The following is a 14683-nucleotide window of genomic DNA, read 5'->3' on the forward strand; positions in this document are numbered from 1 at the left end:
CAGATCTTGTGCGACCTGTAAGAGTACTTGGAGGACAGAGCACAGACAGGGCTGGGGGAGGAAGGCCAGAGAGGAGTCGGTAGAAGACAGAAAGACCACCAACCTGCCTGCAGTGAGTGAGTGAAAGGCCCTCACAATTGGCTTCATCGCGGGAGATTCCAATGATTCTGAAAGCTTTTGTTTCAACAGCGTGAAGCCGAGCGAGGTGTGATGCAGGAGCACCAGCCCAGAGGGGAGAGCAGTATTCCATTGAGCTGCGGATGAAAGTCTTGTATGTGGTGAGGAGCTCAGGTGTGCCAAGGAAGGACTTCGCACAACGGAGAATGCCCAGTCGGTGACTGGCTTTGGAGGCCAGCATGGAAATGTGTTTTTCCCAGGAAAGATCATGGCAGATTGTGAGACCCAAGAGATTGAGTGACAGAACTTCTTGGAGAGGATTGTTGAGAAAGTAGATGGGAGGGTTGTCCAGACGGTCTTTTCGAAGAGACATAGTGAGAGTGTGAGATTTGTCAGGATTGAAAGACATGTTCCACTTGTTTGACCAGTCTGTGATTTTGCCTCATAAATTGCCACATCTCTGTTGATTTGTATAAAAGGGTTCATTGAAAGATGGTGGTGAACAGCTCTTTCACGATTTCATGATAAATGTTAGCTCTTTCACGAGCCTGAATTCTGTATTTAAAAAAATAAAATTGAAAGCATCTCAGCAGAGAGGACAATGCTGACCCTGTGTGGTTTTAGCACCTCTCTCCGTACGTACTTGAATAAATGATGCAACCAACTGTGAACTGGTATGGCTCTCAAATGAGTTATACCACGACACTGGAGTATGTGTGGGTGGAACAGCAAACAAAATCATGGCAGGAAAGGATTATGCCATGCTACGAGCACATGGCATGGTACACACAGCCATGTCTACGATAGCGTATACATGGCTGTGTGTACCATTGGGAAGCTTTTGAGAAATGGCTGGTTGATGAAGGAAATGATCTGGAGTGTGTCCAATCTTGCAGTCAGTGTCCAGCTACTGATGGAGGCCGTGGAAGAGAAGGATGCTGGCACACAGTTGAAGAACGTATTGACTGCAAGAGTTTGATGGCATGTGCATGTCTCCAACCAGTAAATTGTGGCTGATGTTCATGGACAGGTGATGATCCTGAAGTGCAAGCGGAGAAAGCAGGCTTCTGGGAAGAACACTTTATTGAAGTAAACAAGATGCTGTCTTACTTGGTATCAGCAGGGCATTGCATGTGTGTGTCATGCCTGCCTCATTACGTCAAGGCTATGAGGAGCTTGATACCACAGCACCACACATTGCAGATGGATTGAAAAGAGGAAAGTTCACCATACAGCAAACATGTGGCAAATTCAATGGAGGTTGGACAGATATGGCCTCGGAGAAGACGTCCAATCGAGATGCCAAGGCAAAGCCGTTCACCGACATCAGCCAGAAGCCAAGGAAAAATATCTACAAGCTCTGCTTCTGACTGCAGTGTCAGAGAAGACAAGAGCCATGTCACACTTGGAACATGATGAAGGAAGGCACCATGAAGACTCGGCAACACCGTGAATAAAATAGCATGTGTCATTCAAAAATCCCTGGTGTTGGGCTAGCGGCTAGGGTGCCGGCTTAGGATCCTAGGATCCTGGGTTCGAATCCCGGTCGATCGCTGAATTAACGCCAGGGGGGTTGACTCAGCCTGTCATCCTTCCGAGTTCGGCTAATTGAGTACCAGCTCACTGGTAATTCCCCGTTTGTCGTAAAAGGCGACAAAAAGGGTTGGCGGCAGGAAGGGCATCCGGCCGTAAAACATTGCTTCAAAAAGGGGACCGAAAAACAACAACAACCACAGTCCCCGAAAAAGGCCAACCCCCACTTTGCGGGGAAAAATGGCCTCTGAAGGTGGTTTTTTTTTTTTATATTCAAAAGAAAATGACCAACGCTTTCACACGTGAAGATGAATATTTGATCACTGCAAGGGAGAAGGGGCTAACCACACTGGCTAAGGCACATTAATCCAACAGGGAGTAAATCGAACAGGTGAAGCTGGAAACATTTGCTACAAAAACAAATAAATCACTGTCCACCTCACAGAAAGTGAAGAATATCTACAAAGAAGTGTTGTTCGAAGTTTGTATTAGTACAAGACCGAGCAGAAGACAAGAAGGTACAGACCTTCGCTCGTGAGTAGACGAGTATCCACCTTCAGTTTTTGAGCCACATTCAAGTCTTGAACAGGGATATGCAACGGGAAAGGGAAGTAAACCAGATTACCTGGTGGCTTTGAAGTCATTACTTGATCGCTGGAAACACGAAGAGACATATTGCCACCTTTTGAAGAACCTACAGTGCTCATTGTTAATGCAAGATAAATAAATGTTATCTCTATAAGAGTGCCATTTGTGTGTCGGGTACTTCAGCTAGTAAATAAATAAAAACACAACTTGGTCCTCGAAAATTAAACAAAAACAAATAAATCGCATATTGCGAGAACCTCGCTCCACCTTTTGATAGCAACGTTGTAAGGAGGTAACAACAAACAAAGACAAACTGCAAGGGAGAAGACTTTTGGGTCTCACCATCTGCCATGATCTTTCTTGGGAAAACCACATTTCCAAGCTGGCCTCCAAAGCCAGTCGCCGACTGGGCATCCTCCGTCGTGCGAAGTCCTTCCTAGGCACACCTGAGCTCCTCACCACATACAAGGCTTTCATCCGCAGCTCAATGGAATACTGTTCTCCCCTATGGGCTGGTGCTCCTGCTTCACACCTGGCTCGGCTTCACGCTGTTGAATCCAAAGCTTTCAGAATCATTGGAATCTCCCGCGATGAAGCTATCTCTGAGGGCCTTTCACTCACTCACCGCAGGCAGGTAGGTGGTCTTTCTGTCTTCTACCGACTCCTCTCCGGCCTTGCTCCCCCAGCTCTCTCTGTGCTCTGTCCCCCAAATATTCCTACAGGTCGCACAAGATCTGCCAGCCACCCTCTGATGGTTAAACTGCCGAAATCTTGGCTCTCTGCTCACCTTCACTCTTTCATTCCTCTTTTCTCCCACCTCTGGAACAAACTCCCACACTCACTTCAATCACACTCCTCCCTCCAGGTCTTCAAAACAGCTGTTCAGCACCATCTCTTATCTTCCCCCATCCAAAACCTTGATCTTTTCTACCCCCACTAATTCACCCCAGATCCACCTTGTTTGAAATTCCAACTTCTTTCCTGGAAGTCTTGGCAGTGTCCATATGTTTTATACCTCTCACCCCCCCCCCCCCCCCCCTTCCCATGCCTCCCCCCCAAAGCCCTCTCCCTCCCACAGTTCTCTTGATGTCTCCATGTCTCTCGGTCCCTGCTCTCAAATGTTGTGTTTGTGTCCTTCCCCCTCTCTCCCCATCTTGTCTACCGCTCCCGATGTTATTTGTTTTGTGTGTCTGTTTGTCTTTCTGTGTGATTAATGTTCGCTCTTTCACGAGCCTCGATCTTGTATACAAAAAAAAAAAAAAAAAAAAAAAAAAACATTTCTTCAAAGGTTGTATTTTATTTATTGTTACCAATGAAGTATGCAGAACCTTCACAATCAGGGCAGTTTACATAGTATGTACACAAGAAAGAGGAAGCGGATAGAATGAGACGTTATAAAGTTTGTAATTTGGCATATGTAATTTGTAAATAGCCCCACAACCAAACTAACTTTTGTCGCTCAAACAAATACCCATTCCCATGCTTTTAGTGCACACACTGTTTAGGATGGAGAGCAACAAAAGCACATATGGGAAACATTTGAAAATGCTAATACATAATAATCAAATGAGCTAAATTTGGAAATGTGCAACAACTTAATTTAAATGCAATTCAAACAAATTAAAGGTCTGTGCCAAAGTCACTACCTTATTAGTCATAGTGTTCTAGACAGCGAACAGCAAAGCCTAGAGTACTATATTATAGATATACGGTGTGAAATTCCAAGGTAGGAAGTGACTATTTGATGAAGGCCGATGGTTTCTACCCAATTAACTCCATGAGCAAATGATGGTAGCAGTGCAGCACCACATGGACACAAACTTAACCAGAATTTGGCAAATGTTTTTGGCAAGACCGAGTCTGTGACAACAAAGTGTACCTCGTGTTAAGGGAATGCTTGCTTGGGCTTAGCAAATTGGGCTTTTAAGAAACAGCTCTGGAAGCTAAGGTGGAAGATGGCCGAGCAGGATGGAAGGTGGGGCAAAACAAATATTCCGGCCTTTTTTGGGATCGTTTGGCCCAACCATCATGGAAAAGGATTCAGCAAAGTCAATGTGAGCCCCGCAAAAGAAAAAAATTCAATAAATAAAAACAAGTATTTGATACAATCATAAGCTACTTACTAGTCTGAGATGAAGCATGAAGCAAGCATTTGAAGTTTCCCTTCAAAGCATTGTGCTCGTTTACAAATGCCTGAGGAATGCAAACATTGCCAGTTGGTTTGTCCTTGGCTTCAATAAGAATGTTTTGCTAACAGAAAGAAGAATCAGAGCAGCCTAGGGAAGGAGTGAAAAAAGGCTTTGGCAAAAAACTGAAAACAACAACAACTAAACTTAAGTGAGGTGATGGAACCACTTCCATTTTGAATCACTTCCTGGGTTGGTGGATGACTTGGCTAGTTTGTCGGGCTGTTGGAAGCTTCTCCACCGTTGGCATGGGCTTATTGTGAACTGCTTGCATAGCTGATTCAAACTCACGATTTCCCTGAGGTGCAAGAGAGGAGAAAATGAAACATCTGGTGTGAAGAAGCACCGGTGAAACAAACAAAGTGCAATGAGACAGTGGAGTAGAAGAACAGGGTCCTCTACACCATAAAAGGACAACAACAAACCACAACCAAAATCCTGGCCATTCAAGAATCGCAACTAAACCGTACTGGTTATAAAAATAAATGCTCTTCGCTAAGAAAGTAACTCAGTTGTTACACAAACGTTGATGGCGGTAGGATACAACTAGAGATGAATAGATCAAGAATTACCAAATAAAGAGAAGCTTAAACAAAACAAGTACAAAAAGTTTTAATTAAAACAAAAGCCGCGTCGATGTTACGCAATGCCTAGATGCAGCTGTGCCGAAAACGTCGATGTTATAGGCACAGGACATTCCTATTGATTCGATTACTTGATGTTATTTTTGTGCAAAGTGAAAATATATCTCGGCAATTTCCCGTGTGTGGCGACGAATTTTTAATATATCTCGGCATTTTCCCGTCTGTTATTTCAGGCGGTGTATGACTGACCATGCCGCGATGTAAAAAAATATATATCTCAGCAATTTCCCGTATGTGGCGACACGTGAACGAAGCTATGCTCCTCTCTCCACATTATTGTGACGACGTATAAATTAAATATTTCATCGTGACGATTGTCATCAAATGGACGAATTTTTAATATATCTCGGCATTTTCCCGTCTGTTATTCCGGGCGGTGTATGACTGAGCATGCCGCGATTTAAACAAAATATATATATCTCGGCATTTTCCCGTCTCTTATTTCGGGCGGTGTATGACTGAGCATGCCGCGATTTAAAAAAAATATATGTCAATGGACTTGAAGTTACAGGCCTTTGAGAATTCATTTCGTTCTATAAAGGGCAACTTTCATCGGATTTTCTTCCCGTTTTTTTTCAACCGAGTCTAAAACTATGTTGGCGACTGTGAAAAATGAAATGATATATCGAATTTGATTTGAAAGAAAACTGTGTGAGAGGAAGACACCACGGGCCTACAAAACAGGCCTCAAAGCTATGCGAGTTAATAAAATGGTGGATATTTGTTTATATGAAGGCTCTCCCAGAATGGGTGGAGCTATGGTTCCCAGAATGGGTGGAGCTTTGAGGTTTTGTCTTCTCCGCAAGAACAAGAAGAAGAAGAAGAAGAGGTGGTAACAACAACAACAGCAGCGTGCACTCTATGAGCAGCGTCTGCGACACAGCTAAAAATTGACATGGGAATTAAAAATAAGGAATATATAATTGAGGAAGAAGTTAAATGCACCCTTTACATAAAGAAAACAAACTAGAACAGCACTCAGTAGAACGCATACCTCTGCCAGGCTGAACAGTCTATGTTTTGTATCCTACTGATTGGCCGGATCTGCATCTGGACCTGAACCAAAATTAAATCTGCTTGTTCTTGTCACCTACTCAACTCATCCATCACCTTTTGCCATAACTCATCCACAACCTTTTGAAATATTGTGCCATATATTGTTTTTAGCCCGATCTTACAATGGTGAAAAATCACTAAAAATTCTAGTATCCGGATCTTCACCAAAATCCAATAATTTCGTCCTTGTCACACACTCCACCCGGTTACCAAGCTTTTTCAGCATCCGTCCACATCTTTTTGAGATATTCTGCTTGCAGACAGACAAACGGGCGAATACCGACCTCCATTCACTTTGTTGGTAACAATGATCGGTCCACCAGGTAACAGTGATCAAAGGATGCACTACATTTCAACTAAAAAACAAAACAAAACCTCAAAGGTCGAAAGTAGGAATGGGGAATGGGGAATGTCTGACCCATGAGCCAGATACAGCCCGCAGTATGTTTTGATCCAGCCCGCAGCATGTTTTTGATCCAGCCCACGTGGTGATATTTTGTTAAGTATTTCACATCAAGTGCCATCAGAAAGTATTCACACCCCTTGACCTTTTGCATATTTTGTTGTGTTACAGCCCGAATAAAAAATGGATTAAATTGAGATTATTTTTTTTCGCAGCCTATAATGGCACAAGGAAGAAGAGAAGAATAATTATGTAGAAATATTAAGTCACACAAAATTTTTTCCTAATAAATGAACTGTTGCTTTAATCCTCATAAATTGCATATAACCATATTCATCACAACAAGCAAAAGCATCTGTCTTGGCAGGAAGTGAACAGGAAGACAGGAAGGACAAGCTTTGCAACCACACACATGCTCTGTGCCTCAGCACATATTGTTGCCAGTGTACAACCTTGTAGTTTGAGATAAAAGCGAGTCGGAATAGAAATTGTTTTGTTTTACCATTGCCTTAAAAAGGTCTGAACAGTTTGAGATAAAAAATATATGAAACAATTGAATATTATATCATTGGCCGAGGTTGATACAATATGAAGGTGAAGAATTGGAAACCACTCAGAGTGCCGTGCAGCAAGTAAGGAGTCAGAAAATCAGAATTAGTTTAATTACTCATCTGCATTCGCGTTGTTTAAAATTACCAACACATCACGAGCATATATCCGGCCCGCACAAGTTCATCAATAACTAACGGCCCTAGGACTAGGAAAGGTTCGCCACCTTTGGCCTAAAGCATAATGTCCACCAGTACATTAGTAGTACTGTGTTGCAGCACACTGACAAATTTATTGTCCACTTAATGTTGCACATTGGGACTAGAGCCAAGAAATAATGCATCTGTATGATAGCCCAGGCTGGACCAACCTACTTTAAATCACATCCAGATGAGGTCAACACAAACACGGTTACTTTGACTTAAAAATGCATCATTACAAACTGCTGCAGAAAAAAAGATTTGTTAATTTAGGTTACAATACTACAAACTCTATGTGTATATACTATGTACATTGCCTTCAGAGACATGCGCCGAAAGAGAGTACTCAGTTTTCACTCCATTTGTTTTCTTGTTTTCCTTCTTGTTTGTTTATCTGGGCAATATCTCAGCCATCCTTTCAGCTAAAAAACTGAAATTTGGGCACAATAGTGACCAAGTGCTTTGGCAAAAACGTTATTTTTTGGTATATTTTGATTATTCATTTAATTGATTAATTACTTAATTATTATATCGATGAATTAAGTACTTATTTATTTTCTTTCTCATCTGGGCAATATCTCAGGCACTTTTTGAGCTAGGAAGCTATTTGGACATGACAATGACCAAATGATTTGACTATAAAGTGTAGTTTTGATTTATCGATTAATCAATTAATCCATTATTTACTTAATTATTCAAATAATTAATTAATTTTCAAAAAGTTAGATTGGGATGAAGCAGTGGCGGTTTAGGTATGCTATTAGCCAATTGATTAAAAAAATAATTATTTTATGATGATTATTTATTTATTTTAATTATACAATTAATCAATCAATTTTTGCACACCGTTCCCTCCCAATCCCATCTCCATGTTACCCCCGTTTAGCCATTTCGCGATCAGGATAGGCCAAGGTGTATAATATGGGGGTGATAAAAGGTTATGATAGGATATTACGGTTATGGGTAAAACCCCACCCACCTTCAGTAGGGGAGCCAGAGTGAGCTATCGTGCAAAATAACGGTTGGAGGTGGGGATGGATGCTATACTTTCTTTGAATGGATTTTCTGGTAGATATATTCATTCCGCATAGATTCTAGGTTGTGTGCTCTGCGAAAACTCTTGCGAACTGAAATTATGGTCATAACTTTGAATTTTTGCATGCAACAATTTTGGTCAAAAAATTAGGGGTAGGGGAAATACATTTGGGATTTAGATAGGGTCAGCTTTGACGAAAACACACATGTTAGGCATCAGTAGAAAGGTATTGGCCCAGGCTACAATTTGGTAGTAAAATTATTTTGATTACATCACCGATGACGTCATCAGAGGTCAAAAGGTCACCGATTTGGAAGGGAAGTGAAAATTAAGGTATCTCGTCAATAGATTGCCCCATTTCAGACATACCAATAAAGTTAGAATAACAAATATACTCTTTATATAAGAAGACATATAGGCAAAGTTTTTAATATAAATAAAGTTTACAAAAGATGCGTATTTGTTATGTAAACCCATTTCAACGGAACGGTAATTTTTGGAAAAATCACCAAAATTGGGAAATTCTTGAGAAATACAGATAGCATTCATTATTTTCACTTTATGGTGTAGCAGCATAGATTCTATCTTGATCTAGCTTCATAATGCATTCAATAACAATTTTATATCAGATATTAACACTTTGGGTAGTAAAATTATTTTGATTACATCATCGAAGACATCACCAGAGCTCAAAAGGTCATTGATCTAAAAGGGAAGTGAAAATCTGTTTTTATGTTATTCATATATCGAATAATGTGTCATTCATTTTTATTTCAGGCTTGTTGCTACACCCATCTTGGAACATCTATAGGGGACTCATCGATTCAAGTTGGTCAGAAAAGAAAGACTCCTAATGGGACAAATGTGAAAATCTAGGTACCTCTTCAATAAGATGTCTTATATCACATAAACCATGAGAACTAAAATAACAAACATATTACTGAAGAAAGTGAACTCACGAACAAAGTTTTTGATAGCGAGATATTCATCAAAAGTAATATAGTCATTATGTTGACCCCTTGTGTTGTTCGAGCCAAATTTGTGGAAATTGCTAGAAAAAGATGTAGCCTGCATAATTTTACATTATAATGTTTTTTGTTATTTTACTCATCGGTACTCATGATGTGTTATTCATGTTACAGGTTTGTTGCCACAACAATTATGGAACCTCTGGGGGACTCATCGATTCAAGTTGGTCAGAAAAGGAAGACTCCTCATGAGACAGATTACGACTCCTGTCTAATCTGCCAGAAGAAGATATCATCTCCCCTTCAGAAAATCACAAGTAGAGGTTATGCATCATTATTGCAAGCTGTAACGCAACGGGGTGATAGTGTCGCATGCCGTCTCATAGACGATGCCAAAAATAAGGACTCATTCTTGCACAGAAATCCCAAGGCTCACGCTGACTGCCGCAGTGCATATGTCAACAAGAAAACCGTAGAACAGAAAAGGGTGAAGTAGCAAGCAGAGATCGATTCAAGTGAAGCACCTGTTGGCTTATCAACTCGCTCAAAGATTGTTTCGAAATTCGATTTTAAAACGACATGTTTTGTTTGTGGTAAAGAGAGAGACAGAAAAGGTGATAGAAAACTTTGTCTTGTTGCCACTGAGGATCGACAGCAATCGATATGGAACAAAGCGAAAGAACTACATGACGAAACAATGTTGCATTTATTGTGCAGGGAAGTGGTGATGATATGATTGCTAGTGATTTCAGGTATCATAAACTGTGCTTAGAGAACTTCTTAACGAAACGTGTTATAGCAAAAAATACTGATAAGGGGTTAACGTCATACGAAGAAGGATTTCTATGGGTAATTTCTAAGATTGAACCGAAATTGTTCAACGATGGTTGTGTTTATTCAGTTTCTTGCTTGCGTGATATGCTAAGAAGTTGGTTACTTGATAATAATGTTGAAAATGCAGTGTCAGTTGGTAGTGATATGCGGCTCTTGTCTAGGCAGTTTCAAAACCATTATGGCGACAGGGTAATTATTGTTCCACAGGTTGGAGCTTCCAATCTTTTATGCTCCTCTGAGCTAAATTTGGCAAAAGTACTTGCAGAAGTTAAAAAGGTAAAGAGTCAGTTAAAAGATTTTGATTACATTGAGCTTGGCACTGAAAATGAAAAAGTTACCACAGAGTCTGAACAGGTAGGTGTAGGTCAATACTGTGTGTCTATGAAAGAATCATTCCATACCGCGAAAGCTATTCGTAGTCAAGTGAAATATATCAGTATTAAGGATAAGATGCAATCAAGTATGTCATCAGAACAAATGAATGTTAAACAAACTAACATGGCCATCTCTTATGAGTCTGCTGAGAAATGTGTCCCAACTGATCTTTACAACCACATTGCATGGATGATAACAGGAGCAGATGAAGAAATAGGGTCTGAAGGGCGTGTTGTACTAGAAAAGAAACAGCATGAAAATGTTCTTAACCTAACTCAGGATATATGTGCTGCCATTTCCAATGTAAAAACTCCGAAACATGTAGGTACTGCTATACATATAATAAAACAGACACGGAGCAAAGACACAGTTACATTACTAAATTGATTTGGCAACTGTATTAGTTATACGGATGCCCAGAGATATATAGCAACTATGGCGGCTGAAACCGATGACCAGGAAGAGAGGTGAGGCTATTTCATCCCTCATAATATTGCCAAAAGTGTTTTTACCCAATTTGCTATTGACAACCTAGATTTCAGAGAAAATACTGTTGATGGAACTACAACTCATGGAACCACTCACATAATTTATCAATATCCTAACAATTCTTCCCAACATGTTAAATCAGGCATCCCACTGCAGAAATCTCGCACAGTGTCAGTAAAAGAACCAGAACCTTTACAACCACGGTCAAGCGGGATCACTCTTACTGATCGACAGAGAAGCCGCTCTCTTTGTGGCGTTAAACTAATTTCAGATAACAGGAACCGATTTGAAGAAATACAGAACCATTATATCTTGTTCAAGCTATGTCAGACTGGCTCTACTAACTTACTGGATATTACACATGAAATGCAGCCAGTGTCCTGGAAGGAATTCAACGAAACTTTCACCAAAACTGTGCAGAAAGCCTCTGTAATTGGCTATGGCCCATTCTTTCCTATGTCCCCAACAAGCCCAGATGTGGTCCAAGAGTCTGTCGATTACTGCATGTCTGTTGCAAAAGATCTAGGCCAAGAATTTTGTGTTTTGACTTGTGACCAGGCAATTTATGAGATTGTTTTAGCATTGCAGAAAAAACGTCCAGAGAAATATCAAAACCTTATCATACGAATGGGTGGCTTCCACATCGTCATGAATTTCCTTGGAGCCATCGGTTATTTGATGAAATGCACTGGTCTTGAAGACCTTTTTGTCGAATCAGGTGTGTGTTTACCAGGGACCTCCAAACAGATTATGGATGGGAAAGACTACTACCAGATGCTTCGGGCACACACCTTGGCTGAGAATGCGATCTACGCTCTTCTATGGGAAGCTTTCGAGGACTGGATCTTGGCTGAGTCATGAGAAACTGATGATATGTCCTTACTTTCAGTTCAAGTCAACAGGGTATGTGAATTAATAAACAACAGCAAAAACAATTATGATATTGAACATCTTCATTCAACATGTGAAGACGCACATGAGAGTATAATGGCTGTTAAGAGCAAGCTGGACGAATTTATAAAGACGTGTCAATCTCCAACGAGCCAACTTTGGTTGATGTATATCGATTTAATTAGCATCCTGAAGAAGTACATCCACGCGGAGATCTGGCAACTGGGACCTTCATTTAGCATCTACCGAAGAGATGCTGCCGTATATAGTGGCTGCTGGACATACCAAATATGTATCATGTCTTCCACATTACTTGGATGCTATGAAAACACTACCGCCTACAGTTGAGGCCGAGTTTAGGAACGGTAACTTTGTTGTCAGGCAGAAGGAAGGAAAGCTAAACGGAGTATGGACAGATATGGCCCTGGAGCAGACGTATAATAAGGACGCGAAAACGAAGCTCTTCACAGGCATATCACAGCAGCCAGCTGCAATTCACATGTACCTGAAGGCACTCCCGGGCATGACATCAATATCAGAACAAGTTAAGATGATGGCGAATCTGAAGAACGATAGCTTGTCTGGAGGAGAAGAGAGGTTGAAGAAAGAAAAGGAAACGGTCACCAAAATTAAACATCTAGTCAAAGAGAAGATGATAAATCCCTTCAGATATAATACTACAGACCTCACAAACATTTCAACAGGCCAATTAGCTTCATGCAACGAGCTAGTGGAGGCAAAAGAGAGGGGACTGAAAGCTCTCAACATAGCACAAAATGCCAATAGCCACAAAGTGGAGCCTATACGCCTGAAAACATTCATTGAAAAAGGAAGAAAAAAAAACAACACCCGCACAGAAGACTAAACAACTACAAATGCAAGAAAGTGCAGTGATAAGAAGTCTGTGCTTTGCACAAAATCTAAATGACTCGGGAAAAATGGAAGCTTTTTCACATGAATGGGCAAACTACCCTAGCTCACTGTTTGACCCAGATGAAGGACACCCATCCGGATACGGGATGAGAAAAGGCAACAAGGCAGATTATGTTATGGCTTTGAAGAGTACAATGGGCTCTCACTGGGAAGAGATGGATGAACTGCCTCCTTCCAAAGAAAAGACAGCCATGGTAGTTGATATGATGGCATTTATTCAACGCTGTCAAGGTATGGGATGCACCGATTTTGATCAACTACAGCAAAAGTACCTTCACAAGATTCTCAGTATGAAACCAGTAGGTTGTGATGTGATTCATGTCATTGGTGACAAATATGACATCAATCCATCAAGTAGCCTGAAATATGAGGAAAGATACCGCAGGCGAAAAGGTACACAGAATCTCAAGACCTTTTGTCCCCACTCTGCTCTGTCTGTACCACAGTGGAAAAACTTCATTTCTAAAATGGAGAACAAGGAGAAGCTACTGAACTTCCTTCAAGAGTCTTGGTCAAAGAACATCCAACATATCCCAGATCAGTGTCAAGTCATCATTGGAGGATTTTCACCTGGACCAGTCATCCAGTTAACAAAAAATACAGCCTCTGAATTGTCCGATTTAACTTGTCAACCCCATGAGGAGGCCGACACACGGATATTTGCGCATATTTCCCACTGCGTGCGAGAAGACAAATGCAACATAGTGGTGATTGTAGCCAATGATACAGATGTCGTAATCATGGCCATCTACCATGTATCACACATGCCTGAATTAGATGAACTGTGGATATGTAAAACGACCTCATCATGCTCCGGTCCAATCGAGAGAACCAAAGTACTCCTGCCATGCCACAGAATAGCAGATTATCTTTCCTCTTCCTACCCAGCAGTAGACATAACAGCAGTACTCTTGGCTGCATATATAATAACAGGATGTGACACTGTCAGCTACCCTTATTTCGTTGGAAAAAAACGCGCACTCAAAATTGCTTTGGACTGTGCTCCCGCTCTTGGGCCCCTAGCAGAATATGCCAACATTGGGGACACCTTAGATATCACAACAGATGTTGTCATTTCAGCCAAGAAATTCTTTTTTGCACTGTATGGAAAAAAAGATTTCTCTGGGAATTTAAATGAACTCCGTTGCCACCTCTTCATGACAAGGAAAGCGGATATTCGTTCTCTGCCAGCAACAGAGGATGCATTCCATCTCCACCTACTGCGAACCGTACACCAGCTAGCCATTTGCAAACGAGCATCCCAGTCTCAACCAACCCTACCAGATCCAATCAAATTTGGAAGGAAAGTAGAAAATGGCATCCTAATTGCAAACAGAATGACAAAGCCCACAAAACCCAAATTAGTAAACACTTCCTGCAAATGCCAGAAAGGTACATGCAAACGGCGTTGCCCTTGCAGGGAGGCAACTGTTAAATGTACCATTGCTTGCTTGTGTTGTGGTGATCCACAAAAGTGTGATCTATCATCAGATAGTGAATACTGAATTCATGAAACTACAAATAGCTTTTGGTATGATTAAAACTAGAGAAGTTACTTTAGTCTAGACTTCCTTGCTACCCAGTGCCTAGAATTACAAATCCAGATCGTGCTTATACGTTCATTGCCACCTTCTGAAGATCGCGTAAAAATGTCTCTTTGGGGTTAACATTACGACTATTTTACTGAATGATGATTGTCTTGCTATCAATAATGTTTATGAGTTTACATTCTTAGTAATATTTTAGTTATCTAATGGAAGAGGTGCCTAGCTAGATATTCACTTCCAGGGACATTTACGATCGATGACCTTTTGAGCTCTTATGACGTCATCGATGATGTAATCAAAATAATTGTACTACGAAGGTATAGTTCAGTATTAT

General features: G+C 40.9%; 1 protein-coding gene and 1 long non-coding RNA gene across 4 annotated transcripts in view; one reads left to right on the top strand and one right to left on the bottom strand.

Moving 5' to 3' along the window:
- Window positions 1–3515: 3515 nt before the first annotated feature.
- The window catches only part of LOC137431852 (death-associated protein 1 homolog), a 175517-nt gene continuing 164349 nt past the window's right edge, over window positions 3516–14683 (bottom strand). For all 3 annotated transcript variants that reach the window (XM_078782575.1, XM_068123615.2, XM_078782574.1), the window contains exon 5: window positions 3516–4722. In XM_078782575.1, coding sequence (XP_078638701.1) covers window positions 4606–4722 — 117 coding nt within the window. In that variant the 3' untranslated portion in view covers window positions 3516–4605. The remainder of the gene's footprint in view (window positions 4723–14683) is intronic.
- Window positions 8780–10161, top strand: LOC144893036 (uncharacterized). The gene is made up of 2 exons (XR_013624193.1): window positions 8780–9188; window positions 9455–10161. It is a non-coding gene; the product is annotated as an uncharacterized LOC144893036 (long non-coding RNA).

The sequence above is a fragment of the Myxine glutinosa genome, chromosome 7 (genome assembly GCF_964187855.1).
Source record: "Myxine glutinosa chromosome 7, kmMyxGlut1.1, whole genome shotgun sequence".
Classification (NCBI taxonomy): domain Eukaryota; kingdom Metazoa; phylum Chordata; class Myxini; order Myxiniformes; family Myxinidae; genus Myxine; species Myxine glutinosa.